General features: G+C 56.0%; 1 protein-coding gene across 6 annotated transcripts in view; it reads right to left on the minus strand.

The window, feature by feature from the left end:
- ABR (ABR activator of RhoGEF and GTPase) overlaps window positions 1–16145 on the minus strand; it is a 173336-nt gene that overhangs the window by 4759 nt on the left and 152432 nt on the right. For 5 of the 6 annotated variants that reach the window (XM_041000717.1, XM_041000718.1, XM_041000719.1 and 2 more), the window contains 5 exons: window positions 3337–3396; window positions 3066–3175; window positions 2385–2524; window positions 1301–1435; window positions 402–507 (listed from right to left, as the gene is read on the minus strand). In XM_041000717.1, coding sequence (XP_040856651.1) covers window positions 402–507; window positions 1301–1435; window positions 2385–2524; window positions 3066–3175; window positions 3337–3396 — 551 coding nt within the window. Of the gene's footprint in view, window positions 1–401; window positions 508–1300; window positions 1436–2384; window positions 2525–3065; window positions 3179–3336; window positions 3397–16145 lie in introns of all 6 variants that reach the window. The other variant, XM_041000716.1, reaches the window with a different exon arrangement.

Genomic DNA, 16145 nt, shown 5'->3' on the forward strand with positions numbered 1-16145 from the left:
AGTCCAGGGGGTGGCACACTCTATGACGGTGACCCACAATGACAAACGCAGGCCATGCTGTGACCCAGCGTGCGTGTCTCTGTGTACTTGTATGAGACGGTGCTTCCATTCACGGCTAGCCTCTCGAAGCCAGTCAGGGCGTTCAGTGTTGCCAGCAGTCCTGGACTCTAAACATTCAGGGACCAAGCCTCTGGGTCATCTCAGAGCCCAGTTGGCTCATAAGATGGAAGAAAGCCAGTGCAGGAAGTGGAAAGGCTGAGCCCCCGTTGCCATGGAAAGGCTTGGCAGGGGTTGGCACCGAGGACAAGAGGTGGCTGGAGGCAGGGGCTCGTGTGGGACAAGTGCTCCCTGCCTGGGACTGTCCTGGGTGCAACCCATCCTCACCCCCAATACCCCATTACCTTTTCAAGTGTTCCAGCAGGAAAAGGAAGGTGATGAGGTTGGGGTCGGGCAGGGAGCGGAGCAGGTGCATCATACAGTTTTCCTTGGCAGCAGGGTCTGACAGGGCTGTGGGGAGTAAAGGGTTGAGGGCTGGGCTCAGCTCCCAGGTCTGGGAGCCCTGGGCTGGAGGCCCTGTGGCCCTGGGGGAAAAGCTTGGTTTGCTTGGGGGCGGGGGGAGAGGGAGAGGTGGTGGGGAAGGGAAGTCAGGCCTCAACACAACTAGTAACTGGGCCAAAAGGAGGGGAATGGGAAGCAGACCCCTGCCTCTCCATCACTGCACACAGGGTCAATGATGATGGGCACTGCCCAGCCTGCTCTGCCTGAGTGGAAAGTGATGCTTCCCAGCACTGCCAGTGGCAGGACGTATGCTCTCAGCCGCCTCTGCTGTTGCTGCATGGTGTGGTGGGAAGCAGCTCCCGGGAGAGGAGCTCCCCTGTGGGGTGAGGGGGCAAAGCCCCTTATGTGGCTGGACAGCAGGCCGAGGGCCTGCTCTGGCCCGGGCAGCAGGAAGTAGGAGTCTTATTAAGCAGGCCCAGGGCAGAGGGGAGGGGCTCTTGTGCAGGACTCAGCACAGGCACGTGAAGACTCTGGGGCCTGACCCGGCCTCCTCCTTGGCTCTGGGGTGCCATTCTCTGACTGCTTCCCTGGTTGCCAGACTTCCCAAGCAGGTCCATGTTCATGGGGGCAGCACACAGGGGTGTCCAACAAGGACACAGCTGCTAGAGGGTCCAGCCCCACCCTGCCCCTGTGCACTGGGGAAGACAGATGAGCAAGGGAGGAATGGCTGCCTTCTCTTGTGTGTCGCGGGCCCTGGGGCCTGCTCAGCCCGGCACCGCCCTGTGGGCCATGGAGTCCTCACCAATGCCCTCCATGAAGGCTGGGTAAAGCCGGTCCGTGAGGAGGGGCTCGGGCAGCTCCCGGAAGTAGAGCTTGAGGGTGCCGGCGATGGCATTGATGTCCATGTCACTCAGCATCAGCAGGATGTCTTTATTATCTGCGGGGAGTTGTGGGAGCAGTTGGGAAGGGCTATATGAGCCTTTGTTAGTCCAGCCCCCAGCTCTGTTCCATCTCCCATACCACCTGCCTGTCTCTCGAGAACAGCGGGAGAGAGGTGGGCAGTGCCCACCGGTGTCTGTGGCTCAGCTCTGTTGGCAGAGAGTCGGGTAGCAGTCTGGGCTCTGGGGCCTGAGGTTGCCAGGGAGGTGCAAGGGGGTAGAGCTCTGGAGCCACAGGAAGTTTCCCCATGGCCCAGGCCCTCCCAGGAAGGCACCACACGTGTCTCACAGCTAATGTCACCTTCCCACAGAGCCTCAGGGACACATAGCAGCCCCATGCTAGCACATCTGGGTCCTGCCTCAGGCTTCCCTGCTGTGCTTCCCCTCCCCACAGGACCACTCCCTCTGGGCCAGTTCAAATCTCCTGACTCTGCCCATGCTTCAGTCACTTCAGCTAGAGCCAGTAGGATGGCGGGAGGAAGAATCCAGGTAGCCAGGAGAGTTTCTAGGTGATGCTGCAGGCAGAGCTGGCCCAGGGCACACTTGGGACAGGGAAGAACTTCGGGAGCCCTAGCCAGTCAATGTGGGCGTAGGGCCACCTGTCTCCCTGCAGCCCAGCAGGCACCCCAGCATGGGCACAATAGCCAGCAGCACAGCCTTGGGGCCAATTCAGCTCCTGTTAGCGAGGGAAACCCAGGCAGGTGACTTGGCTTCTTATCCTGTTCAGTTTCCTTATGGAGGAGAGCCAGAGGGGAGGGAAATGTAAAAGGAAACTCTGACCCAGCTGACCCCAGGCCACTGTCCTCCGCTCCTCTGCAAAGGCAAGTGGAGGCCTGTGCATGGAGACGACCTCGTTTCCAGTGGGCCCTGGCCTAGCTTGCCGACAGCCCCTGTGGGACTGCTTCCCACCCCTCAAGCCCCCCAGTGGGGTGCTGCTCCCGGACTCACTAGCATCGAAGACAGCTTTCAGCGCCTGGATGTCCGTGGCCACCCCCGATATCCGGTAGATGCCCACCTCCTCAATGCCCCGCTTCTCCACCTCCTCCACGCACTGCCGCACGATGTAGGGTACCTTGGAGCGCTCCCGCCTGGGGAGAAGGGTTGGGCAAGTGAGGGTGGCCGAAAGGAAGCCCTGGGAACCTCAACTCTGCAGCACCACCCAGCCTTGTGGATGAGCCACTAGCCTCTGTGATTGGGACCGAGGGGCCCAGGAAAGGTCTCCCTCACTGTTACCCTGCTGCCCAGGGCTGGCCTACCAGGAACAGTGAGGGACAGAGGCAGAGAAGGTCCTGGGAGCCAAACCCAAAATGCTGAAGCAAGACTTCAGGTTCAAGGAAGCCAAGTGGGTAATCCACAGTGGGCAGATACTGTGGGCACCCCTGAGCCATGGAATGCAGGACCTGGACCTGCATGTGGCAGCCCAACCACTGTTGGCTTGAGGATGCCATGTCCCACCCTCTGACCCAGCACGAGATTTCAATGTGAAACCTCTACATGTCTATGTGCCTATGTCAGCATGTGCTGCTAAGGCAGTACATGTGCCAGGAAGCACCCATCCCCTCTGTGGGCCATACAAGGCCCTGTTCTGTGAAGCCGCTGAGCAGCAGGGACACCAGGGGTGGGACCTACTTAGTCACCACACTGATCTTCACCCCGAAGACGCCGGTCTGCTTCTTAGACGGGGTCCTCTTCAGGCTCATGTCCCGACTGGTGAATTTCATGGAGAATTCCACTTTGATCTGCTTGGGTGGGGGGAAGTGAGGCAGGCACACTTTCCCTCAGGGCCCCGTCACAGGGTTCCCTGTCACCCCCAGGACCACCCTAGGGTGTGGGTGAGACAGGATCACCGGCCCAGCACCTGCAGGAAGTGGCCAGAGCCGGGGCTCCTGTTCTCACTTACCCCATTCATCTCAATCACGTCCGTGTGCCAGTTCTTGGTTTCAACAGTTTGTGGGTCCAACTGCGGAGACAGACAGGGAAGTGGATGAATGACGGCCAGGGCTCCGCCGACACTGTCAGGGGCTGGCCTGATGCCTGTGTCACTTGGTGGGTCCTGTCCCCGCCAGGGAAGGAACTATGGTTCTATGAGGGATGTGGAGTCCCCGCCAGGTGCTTTTGCTCTACTCCTCAATTAGTCCTTACCATCCCACTAGCAGGTGTGTGCAATCACCCTACTTCCTGGATGCAGACACAGAGGCTCACTAAAGGCACGTGACTGCTCAATCACCCAAACAGTTGCCATCAAGGAAGGGGTCCCACCATTCCACAGGGGATCTGGAGCCCAGCTCAGTCATCTCTGGCAGCGGGACCCCCAGCAGGCTTCAGTCCAGCTCAGCTTCATTCTCTCCATCAGTACCCAGTAGCCGGGAGCAGCCCTCACCTCGCAGGAGTGTGGTGATGAGCCAATGACAGGACTCCAACATCAGCCACCCCTGTATGGGAGTGCTGCCCCTAGGCCTGGACTGCAGCCCCTCTCAGGGAAGTGCAGAACCTGAACGAGGTGGAGGGGCACCCCTACACGGGCTGGCTTCTCCAACCCAGCAGCCTTCACACTGCTTTGTACCCGCACCCGCAAAATAATTCTGAAAAACTATGCAATCCCCAGCACATTCTTAAGTCAACATTTCACCATTTATACCATGAGTTCTAAAAAGTTGCAAACAATATCATTTCCAGAATAATGTAAATATTGACATCTTAACATAAACCATCACATTGTTCTTTTAAATGTATTCGTGGAATCCAGACACCGCGGCCCTGCTGATACCCACCCACAGCCATCAGAAAGTAATGAGCAAGCCCTTTTCTCCCAGCGGCAACCATGCTCACTTCTCCTCAAGAACTGCATCCTGGTTTCTATTTGCATATTTTAAAAAGATTTTACTCACTTTCATTGGAAAGGAAGATGTGGGCCCTATGCTGTAGCCTAGCAGTTAAAGTCCTCACCTTGCACGTGCTGGGATCCCAGATGGGTGCCAGTTCTAATCCCTGTGGCCCCTCTTCCCATCCAGCTTCCAACTTGTGACCTGGGAAAGCAGCTGAGGATGGCCCAAACCCATGGGACCCTGCACTTGAGTGGGAGACCTGGAAAAGGCTCCTGGCTTCTGATCGGCTCAGCTCTGGCCATTGCAGCCACTTGAGAAGTGAATCAGCAGATGAAACATCTTCTCTGTCTCTGCTCCTTTGCGTATATCTGACTTCCCAATAAAATTAAATAAATCTTTGTTTTAAAAAAGAGGAAGATTTATGGAGAGAATGGGAGACAGAAAATTCTATCCATTGGTTCACTTCCCAAATGGCTGCAATGGCTGGAGCTGAGCTGACGGGGAGCCAGGAACCTCTTCCAGGTCTTTCATGCAAGTGCAGATTCCTAAGGCTTTGGGTCATCTTCTATTGTCTTCCCAGGCCATAAGTAGAGAGTTGGATTGGATGTGGAGCATTCGGGACATGAAAAGGAAACCATATGGATGCTGGCACTTGGAGGTAGAGGATTAGCCTGCTGGGCTAGCTCCTGCATAATTTATTTTTAATTTTTTTAATTGCAAAGAGGAAGAGCCTCCATCCGATGATTCACTCCCCAAGTAACTGCAACGGCCAGTGCTATGCTGAACTTCCTTCTGGTCTCCCACACAGGTGCAGGGTCCCAAGGCTTTAGGCCGTCCTCGACTGCTCTCCCAGGCCACAGCAGGGAGCTGGATGGGAAGCGGGGCTGCCAGGATTAGAACTGGCGCCCATATGGGATACCAGCATGTTCAAGGCAAGGACTTTAGTCGCTAGGCCACCGTGCTGAGCCCTGCATAATTTATTTTAAAAGATTTAATTATTTGAAAGAGTTGCAGAGGGGGGAAGAGAGCAATCTTCCATCTGCTGGTTCACTCCCCAGATGGCTGCAATAGGCCAGGCCAAAGCCAGGAGCTTGAAGCAGCCAGGATTCAAACCAGCACTTATATGGGATGCCAAGGTCAGAGGTAGTAGCTTTGCCCACTATGTCAAGTATTTCACTTTTTAAGAGATATTATTAAGTTGAAAGGCAAAGTGATAGAAAGAAAAAGAGATCTTAAATCTGCTGGTTCACTCCCTAAATGCCGACAACAGCTAGGGCCAGTCACCCACGTGAGCAGCAGAGGACCAGGTGTTTGGGCCATCCTCCCCTCAGTGCTTCCCAGGCTCATTGGACTTACTAGCTTCAGAATTGGAGCAGCTAATGCGAGATGCTGCGGATTAAGCCCCTGCACAACACTTGCCCATTTTGATAGTTTAAAAGATTAAACATACACACACACACACACACACACACACACACACACACGTTTATTTTTATTGGAAAGGCAGATTCACAGAGAGAAGGAGAAACAGAGAGGAAGATCTTCCTTCTGCTGGTTCATTCCCCAAGTGGTTGCAATGGTCTGTGTTGAGCCAATTCAAAACCAGGAGCCAGAAGCTTCCTGCAGGTCTCCCATGTGGGTGCAGGGTCCTAAGATTTTGGCCATCTTTGACTGCTTTCCCAGGCCACAAGCGGGGAGCTGGATGGGAAGTGGGGCAACTAGAACATGAACTGTGCTTATATGGGATCCTGGTGGATGCAAGGTGAGGACTTTAGCCACTAGGTCATCACTCTGGGCCCACCTTATATTTTTGCTTCTGCACACATATATGTGAAATGGAGAGGTTTTGTGAGCTCACAGGGCTCTGAATATTCTATTCTGGATTGGTAGTGAGCGTTATTTGCAGCACACAATCAGGCAACAGAGTGAAACCCTGCAGAGTTGGATCGATGTGATGTGGCATAGGAACCCTGGCTGAACCATCCCTCCCAAAGAGACGGGATCCACATAGCTGCTGCTCTAGTTCACGGGTTCTCATGAGTATTATTTTTTGCTAGATTGAAATGACGTACCATTCTGTTCCTTTTAAGAGACAAATGATGAAATCTTCTATTTATATAAATAAGTAGACAGAACTGGTAAGAGTTTTGTGATGACAATGTGACTTCAGAGAATAGTGACAGGAATAGAGAGGAGAAAGAAAAAGAGATCTTCCACCCATTGGTTTACTCCCCCAGATGAGTGCAATAGCTGGGGCCAGGTCATGTTGAAAACAAGAGCCTGGGACACTATCCCCTAACAGTGGCAGGGGCTCAAGGCCCTGAACCTTGAACCACCACCTTCCTGGCACTTCAGCAGGGAGGTGGATGGGAAGCAACACCTGGACAGGGAATGCCAGTGATGTGGGCAGTGGTCTAGCCTGCTGCATTCCAGTGCTGGCCTCTAGGCAGCTAACCTTCTAAACCAAGTGCCCCACTCCTCTGCCTTCACTTTTCCATATGTACCTGGAGTTGCAATTAAACCTGTGACCAGGAATTATCGGTAATAAACTCTAGTCTGACAACCAGTTCTTCTGTGGTTTGGTGGAGAGCCCAGGAACAGGCACCGTGTGACTCTGCAGGCTCACTCGGCTGTCACCAATTTCCTGCCCAAGGAGGGATGGAACCGAAACAAAGAAGATGGAGAATGTGTGCAGAGAACTGGGCAGGCTTGGGGACGCCACTGCCCCCACGACTTCCTTTTTTTAAAAAATATATTTTTATTTTGAATTATGTGGTACAATTTTGTATAGGCTGGGATTCCACCCCAAACTCTCATCCCTTGCCTCCACGACTTCTAAAGCAAGTGGAGGCAGCCATGGCCTGGCAGTGGCCCAGGCCCTCTGTTTCACAGGGCTGCAGCCAAGGGTCTCACTTTGGCCTCACTTTCCTGAAACTTCTCTACTCTCACTGCTTTCCTCAGGGCTGCCCCTGGTGGTTCTTGGCCCCATCAGGCAGCGGACCTTGGACTTGGCCTTTATTCTGCACCCAGCAGGTGCCACGGGGGATCCTGGCCATTCTGCCCGCTTGGGACACACGCCCTAGCACAACCACACTAAGACCTGCCTCCATGGGCACTAGACTCAGGCTAATTCCTTGGACCAGCATCCGGTTGGCTTTATCTAAACCTCTTCCTTGTGTCCTGGCAGCTGTTAGCAGACCAAGCCCACAGTCCCTCCTGAGCTCTGTGACCATTTCCATATACACAAAAGCTTAGTCACTCATCCTAATAAACCCGGGAGTCTTCAGCCTCCAGGATGGCTCCCATTTCAGAGATGAGGATGTCCTGGGGGAGGATGGGAGGGAGCAGGAAGGGAAGGTTAGCACTGTGGTACAGTGGATTAAGTTGCAGCCTGCAAAGCCCACTTCCCACACGAGTGCCAGTTCAAGTCAGGGCTGCTCCACTTTTGATCCAGCTCCTGCTAATGTGCCTGGGAAAGCAGCAGGAATGGCTCAGGTATGTACACTCCTACACCCTCACAGGAACTCTGGTTCCTGGCTTCAGTGTGGCCCAGCTCAGAAATGAACGATGGCCACTTGGGGAATGAACCAGTAAACACAAGTGCTCTCTCTGTTTCTCCCTCTGACCTTCTCCCTTTCAACAAAATAAAATCAATTTTTTTAAGAGACTCTCTGAGGTTGTGACTATGTGACTCAGTAATCCTGGTTTTTTTTTTTTTTTTTTGAAAGTCAGATATACAGACCCTCCTCTGGGTCTCCCACACAGGTGCAGGGTCCCACGGCCCTGGGCCGTCCTCAACTGCTTTTCCAGGCCACAAGCAGGGAGCTGATGAGAAGCAGGGCCTCCGGGACACTAACTGGCACCCATATGGGATCCCAGTGTGTTCAAGGTGTTCAGCTGCTAGGTGCTATCATACCAAGCCCCTCCTCACTCTGCTTCCAGCTGCCCAGCAGCAGCCCTAGATTTCCTGAGAGCAGCTGGACAGGGAAAGCAACTGTGACACTACGGGCCCCACTTCCTATAGGCAGCTTCCAGGCTTACCCCAGACCACCTGACTCTTCAGCTCCTCTGTCTTCCCACCTCCCCTCCTAGCCCCCCGGTTCCCACGCTCCACAATTCAGGCATCACTTCTACCTGCGGCCACACCTCCCTCCCACTGCCTTGTCCCTAGGCCTTGCTACAGGTTTGCCCCTGGCCCCTGCTGGGGGAAGAGTTGCCCAAGCCTGGCCCTGATGATGACACTCCATCTCCCAGGAGGCCAGCAGTGTCTAAAAAACCAAGTCTATTTCGGGCTGTCACTTAAATACAGAGAAGGGGCGGAGAGTGGAATGGGACATGGCACATTTTCCAGAGAAATGATTCTGCCTGAAGTACTGTGACTATTTATAACCCCTGGGAAATGTGGACGCTGCTATTTCCTGATTAGATTAGCACTTGGGATGGAGGGCCCAGCTCCTGGTATGTCAAGTGGGCGGGAGCACCTGATGGCTCACCCTTGGGTCCCAGCACACAGGTACCTTCCACGGGCCCTGGAGGGAAAGCAGTGTAGCTGCAGAAGGGAGATAAGTGGGGCTTGGGTCAGGCTGGGGAGACCCACTGGGGCACCTCCCACCCCTACAACACAGTTGCTGCACCTGTAGTGGGGTTCAGCCAGGAGACAAAAACGAGCCACACAAGACCTCACAGAAAGCTCGAGGTGGCTGGGCCTGCATGGTGACTGCCTTGCATTCAGTCACAAACCACGGCTGTCCAGCCAGACCCCACCTAAAGGAAATGGCTAGCATCCAGAGTACCAGCAGGTCCCCCTGCAGCAAAGCCCAGGCCTCTGCTAGATTCCTGGTGTGGCTGAGGGTGGCCTCATGGTCAGGTCAGGAGGGGGTGAATGGCCGCTCAAGGCGATGTGAGGACCTGAGGCACCCAGGGCAGGGATTGGGGGATGCTCTGTGTGCACTGGAGGGTCCTGGTCACCAGGGCTCTCTGGGGAGGGTTCAGCCCTCCCTCTCAGCCCCAAGCCCCCCCCCCCCCGGCCTCAGCACTGCTCACTCTTACCCCCAGGGTCTCCCGCTCCTGCTCCTTATGAGTTTCAGAGGCTCAGGGGAAGCCAGGTCCTTCTGGCGGCTGGGCCACAGCTCGCTCCTTGCCCATGAGCCCTTCCATGGGTAGGGGAGAGGGGTCTGGGGCTGTGGCCCAGCAGTTGGAACCAGCCAGGGCAGGTCGCAGTGGCCCAGAGCACAGAGTGACCTTCTGGGAACAAGGCTGCGGCATGACACAGGAACCCAGTGCTCACCCAGGGCTGGACACCCTCAGGACAAGCCCCTCTCCGAGGTTTCCAAAGCAGGGGAACAGGGTACCCAGCAGCTCTCTTGCCTACCCTCCTAGCCCTCTGAGATAGAAACCTGGCTTCCTGGCCTTGCCCAGGTAGCTGGTGGACTTTGCTCAAAGCTGCAGCTGGAGCAGGTATTGAGAACAGAGGGCCACATGGGATCCCAGAGAGCGCCCCAGACTGGGCCCCAAACCAGGGAGAGGACATGTCTGACAGTAGCTTCCAGACCAGGGACACTGTGGCCAGGCACTCAGGGCTGGGTCCCCTTGGACACCAGGGCCAGCCTGTCACTAGGACAGACCACAGGCTCGAGAGCCCCAGCCAGGCTGGCAACATGGGCGCAGGGAGCTGCCAAGAGCTGGGCTCTCCTCCCAGGGGAGGGTCCAAAGGATCCGTCCACGTGGCTGCTTGCTTGCTTGCTTGGAGGGACTGAGAGGCAGGCGGGGTGGGAGGAAGACGCTGGCAGGGCCTGCGCCCTGGCTTCCCGCTCAGCAGCCAGGTCATGGGAGGCCAGGGGCGAGCTCAGTAGATGGTGACCTCATCTTGTTGGTGCCCCCCCTTCCCACTCAAGACCTAGCCAACTCTGTGTGAATCAGTCGCTCATCCTGTAGAGCAGGCTCCCCCTCCCCTGAGGTCCACATAGAAGGGGCTTAGTGGCTTGGAATGGGTTCTTATTGAAGCCAGGTGACTGTGAGTGTCTCATTGCCCGCCCATGGCCACCCACCTTCCCCAGGGCTCCCAGGCCAGGGATCCTGCCCACGCTGCCCCACAGCCACACGAGTCCTGGAGAAGATGCACACAGAACTGAAGTGTGGGCTACCTCTGCAGGCATCTAAGACCAGGTGTCCCTCTCCCTGTGGCCCTCCGAGCTGCCCACCCACATGTCCTCCCCCGCCCTGGAAGCTGGGAGAGCTCACCCCAGGGCAAGGCTGCATAAGAACAGCCAGGCAGCTGGCCCAGCCCCAGCCTGGGCCTGTGGGTTACTCCTGGTCAGCTGCCCTGTCCCCCAAGGGAGGGGGTCATCTTAGGGGTCACAGCTGAAGCCAGAGCTTCCTGAGGTCCTGCTTGAGAAGTGTCAGAGCAGCTGCTGTTGAAAGCAGTTGAAACCAGCAGTTCCAACTGGCAGGGATTTGAGAGCACGTGGGGCCCAGAGCCGTCCTTGTAGCACTCTGGGAAGGTGTGCCCCTCCCTCTCCAAAGAAAACCATCTTCCTGTGCCCTGCCCAGGCCAGGAACACTTTCTGCACACAGAGCCTGCAGCCAAATGAGGGCCACCAGCAGGCCCACAGCCTGTGCTGGCTCTGGGTGGACTCCTTGCCAGGCCACCTGTCCACGTCGGGTTTCATGCTCCCTGAGCACCGCTGCACCATCAACAGCAGCTGACCATTAGTCCACTGCAGTGCATTGCATATGGGCTGGGGACCACACACAGCCTGGTGGCACAGGGAAGCCTCTTGCTCAGGGCTTATGACCCTAGACCCAAACTGGTCACATGAACATGAAGACAACAAAGTGGACAACAAAGGAGTGACCACAAGGTCAGGGTAGGAGTGACTCAGAGTCCCCTCCCTGGAGGTATGTGAGGCAGGTGGTACAGATAGCATAAAAGGTAAGAATCCTTGCTCCTTCACTACTCATGCAACCTTATGTTGATCCCTGAGCCTCAACTTCCTCATCTGTGAAATGGGTAGGTAATAACAGCACCTCAACCCCGGGCCATCACCTAGCTTACCTCCAGGGCTAAAAACACAGGCACCTGGCACTCAGAATGACCAAACACCCCGCGATTCCCAACACACAGAGATCCCCCAGACTCTGGCTGCCGCCCTTAATGCAGCGTCAGCCCCTTGGGTCTCCACACAGCCTCTGTCCACCACACGCACACCTGCCCGAGGCTCCAGCACTTTGCCCCCTGCACCTTGTCTCCAGGTACAGCTTTTACGGCTGAATCCTCATCACTGCCACCTGGGTTTGAAATGATCTCCTCAGCCTGGGTTTGAGTCCCAGCTCCATTCCTGTGCACCCTGGGAGGCAGCAGGGGATGGCCGGAGTAGGGGTTGGGGTCAGGTTCCCAGCACCTAGCTTCAGCCTCATCCAGCTGTGCCGCCAGTGAGGGGCCAAGCAATCCCATGTTCCTGCCTCTCCTTAGCAAATGGCTGGCTGTGGCCTGGTGGCAGCCTGCTGACCTCTGCCCCCGAGTCTCCCAGCCTTCTAAGGGTTTCAGGCTTAGGAACAGGAATCTTGAGATTTGGCCAAGTTCATCACATGAACTGGATTCCAGATCATTCTGTTCAGCTCCTTCATTGTACTGATGCCAGAGAACCAGAAAGGTGAAGAGATTAGCCTAAGATCACACAGCCAAGTTCAACAAGCCAACCCAGGATTCCAAAAAGGAAGTCTTTTATCTCCTGGTACCCTTCCTCCACTGGCTGTTCCACAGAGAAGGCCTTCCTGGGTGGACATGGACAAGGCATTTGGGCAAGTCCCTGCCTGGAAGGGGTGCAGTGGATACTGCCACTCTGGCTGTGTACATCAGAGGAACCTGCCCTGGCTGGGGTCACCACCCGAGACAGACAGAACCAGCTCCCAGCCCTGAAGTCAAGTCCACACTTTCTCAGCTGAAGCAGTGTGTGGGAATCCTGGTGCCCTTCCTACTTCCCCTAGCCAATTCCTACCTTTCCAGGGCCCACCCTGAAGACCGAAGCCTGACAGGCCCTCAGCCACAGCTCAGTTGGCAGGCACCAGGCCCAGGGAACTGTCACAATACTAATGCTCTTTCTGTCCCTGGAGAAAGGAAGCTGCAGTGAACCTCTTAAGAACCCAAAGCATGGGCCTGACACAGTAGCCTAGCGGATAAAGTTCTCGCCTTGTACATGCTGGGATCCCATATGGGTGCCAGTTTATATCCCGGGTGCTCCATTTCCCATCCAGCTCCCTGCTTGTAGCCTGGGAAAGCAGTCAAGGATGGCCCAAAGCCTTGGGATCCTGCACCTGCATGTGAGACCTAGAAGAGGCTCCTGGCTCTGGACTGGCTCAGCACCAACCATTGCAGCTACTTGGGGAGTGAACCAGCAGAAGGAAAAATCTTTGTCTCTTTCTCTTTGTGAATCTTTCTTTCCAATAAGAATAAATAAATCTTAAAAAAAAAAAAAAAAGAGCCCAAAGTGTGAGCAGCCAGTAAGGCTACTCAGTCAGGGTTGGGTCTTACTTCGAGCAACAGCTCAAGTGCTCCCCATAAAGTTGACACTTGCAGAAGTTTCTTTCCAAAATGTCTTTCCTCCTAGGCGTGGAATCTCAAGGCTCTGACTCTTGCGACCTTGAGCTCACGCCTTTCAGGAACTACCTTGGCAGGCAGGCAGGCTCTGCTTTCTCGGCTCCAGGGCCATCCAAACACTGGGGCCCTACGCCCAGCACAGCTGACCAGCCAAGCCAACTGGAGCATTGCCGAGATGCAGGGGCAGGCCATGGCCCTGTGCAACACCCCACGGGCTAAGTGGACTTTGGAGCAGGAGTTCCCACCCATGGGCCCATGACAGAGCTGACACATGGGAGTGGCTCTGTGCACGGGTGGAGAACCCAGGACCTCCACCAGACTCTCAGAGCTGAGAATTCCTGCTCTCCTGGATGCCAGCTTGGCATAATGACACGGGCTTAGGAGACAGGTCTTCTTGCCCTAGGGGCATGGGCAAGGGCTCTGTGTGGCTGTGCCAATGCAGGCAATTCCCTTGTTGCCATCCTGTTGGCCTGGGAACAATCTTGACCCACACAGAGGCCCAGGATGTGGGTGGGTGTGAATGGCACTGAGTGCAAGCTACGTTTCTTCCCTCTGGTGATGAGGAGGAGGGTGCTGGCAGGGCAGGGCGTGAACAGCCAAGGCCAGGAGAGATTTCCATTGCGTGAAGTCTCCAGATCCTTCTGGATGCCCAGAGCCCAACTGTGAGCACACAATGCCATGGCAATTACAAGCACATTAGAACCCTCCATAGCCAGCATAGGGCTGAGTGAGCTGATCCTGGGCTGGAGTGAAGAGGGAGGGTCGTGTTTAATGACACTTTCAGGGAAGGCTCAGAAAGAAGCAGTGATTGAGAAAAGAAGCTTCTTCCGAGATGGCCAAGCCTCCAGGCTCTCCACCTTCCCCCGCCCCCGACAACCAAAGAGCGCCCCAATCTGTCTTTTCTCCACGGACCCCCATGCAGACAGGGGAGGCCAAGTCTACCAGTCAGAGAGCAGACTCACCCCTGGGGCTGACTAGTGGCCCAAGGCTTCTCTGAGGCCGTTGGTTTCCCTCTACCCCCAGGACACTGCCTATAGCCTCAGTCTCCTCTTCCACTTAGGCCTGGTCTCTCTCTGGGCACACTTAGCCTGCCCTTGATGCCACACATGACTCCGCTGGGGATTTGGATGCCTTGAGGCTCAGGGATGGGATGCCTCCTCCTCCAGCCCAACCTAAGGATCCAAAAGCAGGCAGGATGAGAGGGAGCATGAGGCATGGAGCCTGGTTGACTGGAGTGTGAATTGAGGCCAAAAGAAAAAAAAAAAAGAAAAGCAAAAAGGCAAAGTTAAATACTGAGTGCACTGGCAGAGCCCACAAACCTCATGCCACGTGGCTCCTCGGCTAAGTGCTTGCACAACCGGCTGTCAAGCCAGGGACAGAACAAGGCTTCAGCCCCTCCATTCTTCTCGGGGATGAGAACAGCCCATGAGAGCCTGAATGGCCCCTGCCACCTCCCCAGTAACTGCAGGCTCTGGGGACTACAGGCCACACACTGGTGTCAAGGCCGAGCTGTGACACTGGGACCTTTCTATCAGCAGAAACAGCCCCAGCATGAGGGGTTGAAGAGGGGTGCGACTGACCCACATCTCCCCACAAGACTTTCAGGAATCTTTCACTAACTGGGGGGTCACCACATCACAGCACAGTTAGTGAGATCTGGCAGCTGGTCTTCCTGCCAGACTGGAGGCATCCCACACACCCCAATCAACCGGGCCTGGCAGTGAGCCTGTGGCACAGAAATGAAAAAAAAAAAAAAAATAGGTTAATGCAGCTGGGGAAAGAAGGAAGGACAGAGCCAGCCCCAGCCCTATCTATGCACCTGCCAGGCAGCGCACAGCCAGGCAGGCACTGCAGGGTGGACAGCCCCTTCATCCACACGGTCCGTGACACTGACATACTTGGTCTCACAGCACGAGTGAGGGTAACGGACCACCTGCCACCCACTGCAGCCTATTGCCAGAACTGCGCCATCGTACCACTGTGGTGCTTGGCAGCCCCCTGTCAGCCGTGCTCTGGTCCACCAATCCTACTCAAGGTGGCCACGGGACCTGCAGCTTGCAGACAGGAGCAGGGGCAAGCCCAGCCAAGAAGTTCCTCAGGTAGCCTCTTGGCTCTGCCAGCCACAAGCACACAGAGGGAAGAGGAACCTCCAGATATGGAACACTGGAGGCTTAAAATCTGCCCCTTGCTTGCAGCACCTGCCAGGTACCTCCGCAAAGGGACAGGTAGGTCGCCAAAAGGGCTCTGTTTGGCTAGCTCCAGGCAAGAACCTGCTAGGTCAGTTTCTTGCTCACTTTGAGGTTTTTGGGAACAGGACAGTGAGCTCAGGCCTGTCTGCTGGCCTCAGCAGAGGGGGCGGGGGCACAGGGACAGCTAGCTCCTCACTGCCCAGCAGACAGCTGCCTCAGCACTGAGGGGCTCTGCTACTGGGCCCCCAGGGAAGCTCAAGGTGACACGGGGGCCAGTGCGGGGGAAGCTCAAGTTGCTCCCTGCCCAGCACTTTCTAGGACTGATGTCACTCCTGGGAAGTTAAGTGTGCCCTATTGGCAGATAAAACAAAACCAGGAGCCAGCAGGCCCAGGATCGCTGCCTCTCAGCAGGTTCCAGGAAACTGCAGGCTGGCAGGGAGAGAGCTCACACACAGGGTCCTCCTGTGAGCTACGGGAGGCCCAGCACAACCCCGTCACAGCGCAGCCAAGGCCTCCCGGGTCACTACCTTTAAGGAAGGGTTTAGCCCTGGGCAGCCAGGACTGGCCCCCTGTGACATTCATCTTCAGCAGTGGAACTGGTCTGTAGAGCTATCAAGAAGCTACTGCGTACCTCAGTACTGGGCAGGGCTGTTCCTCAGATGTCCAAGGCCAGCCCCAAGGCAGCCTGTCCAGCTGCAGGATGGTCAGCTCCCCTCTCGGACTTTAAGCCCAACCCGGGGGTTGGGGCTGCAGGCAGCATCAGTAGTCTGCCCTGGCACAGTCCACTCTGAACTGCCTGCTGGGTTAGGAGTCCCCATCCCCCCACCGATTGAATTGCCTGGGGTCCAGCTGGCCCAGTGCCAGCAGTCATCTGGGTGGTCCCTGAAGAGGCAGCCCCCAGCCCCAGCACCCCAGCTTCCCCCATCAGAGATTGGTGGCGGGGGCTTGATCCCTGCCAGGCACACAAAGAACCCTGCCTGGTGGGCGGTGCTCCCTGGATGCAGGGTGGCAGGGCATGGTAAAAAACGCAGAGACCCAGGGGTCCTGTGCCTGGTGGGCTCACATTCTTGCTGCTGCAGCAGGGAGAACCTCCCTCCCG

Source organism: Ochotona curzoniae, unplaced genomic scaffold (genome assembly GCF_017591425.1).
Source record: "Ochotona curzoniae isolate NIBS_2020 unplaced genomic scaffold, NIBS_Ocur_1.0 scaffold_2453, whole genome shotgun sequence".
Lineage (NCBI taxonomy): Eukaryota > Metazoa > Chordata > Mammalia > Lagomorpha > Ochotonidae > Ochotona > Ochotona curzoniae.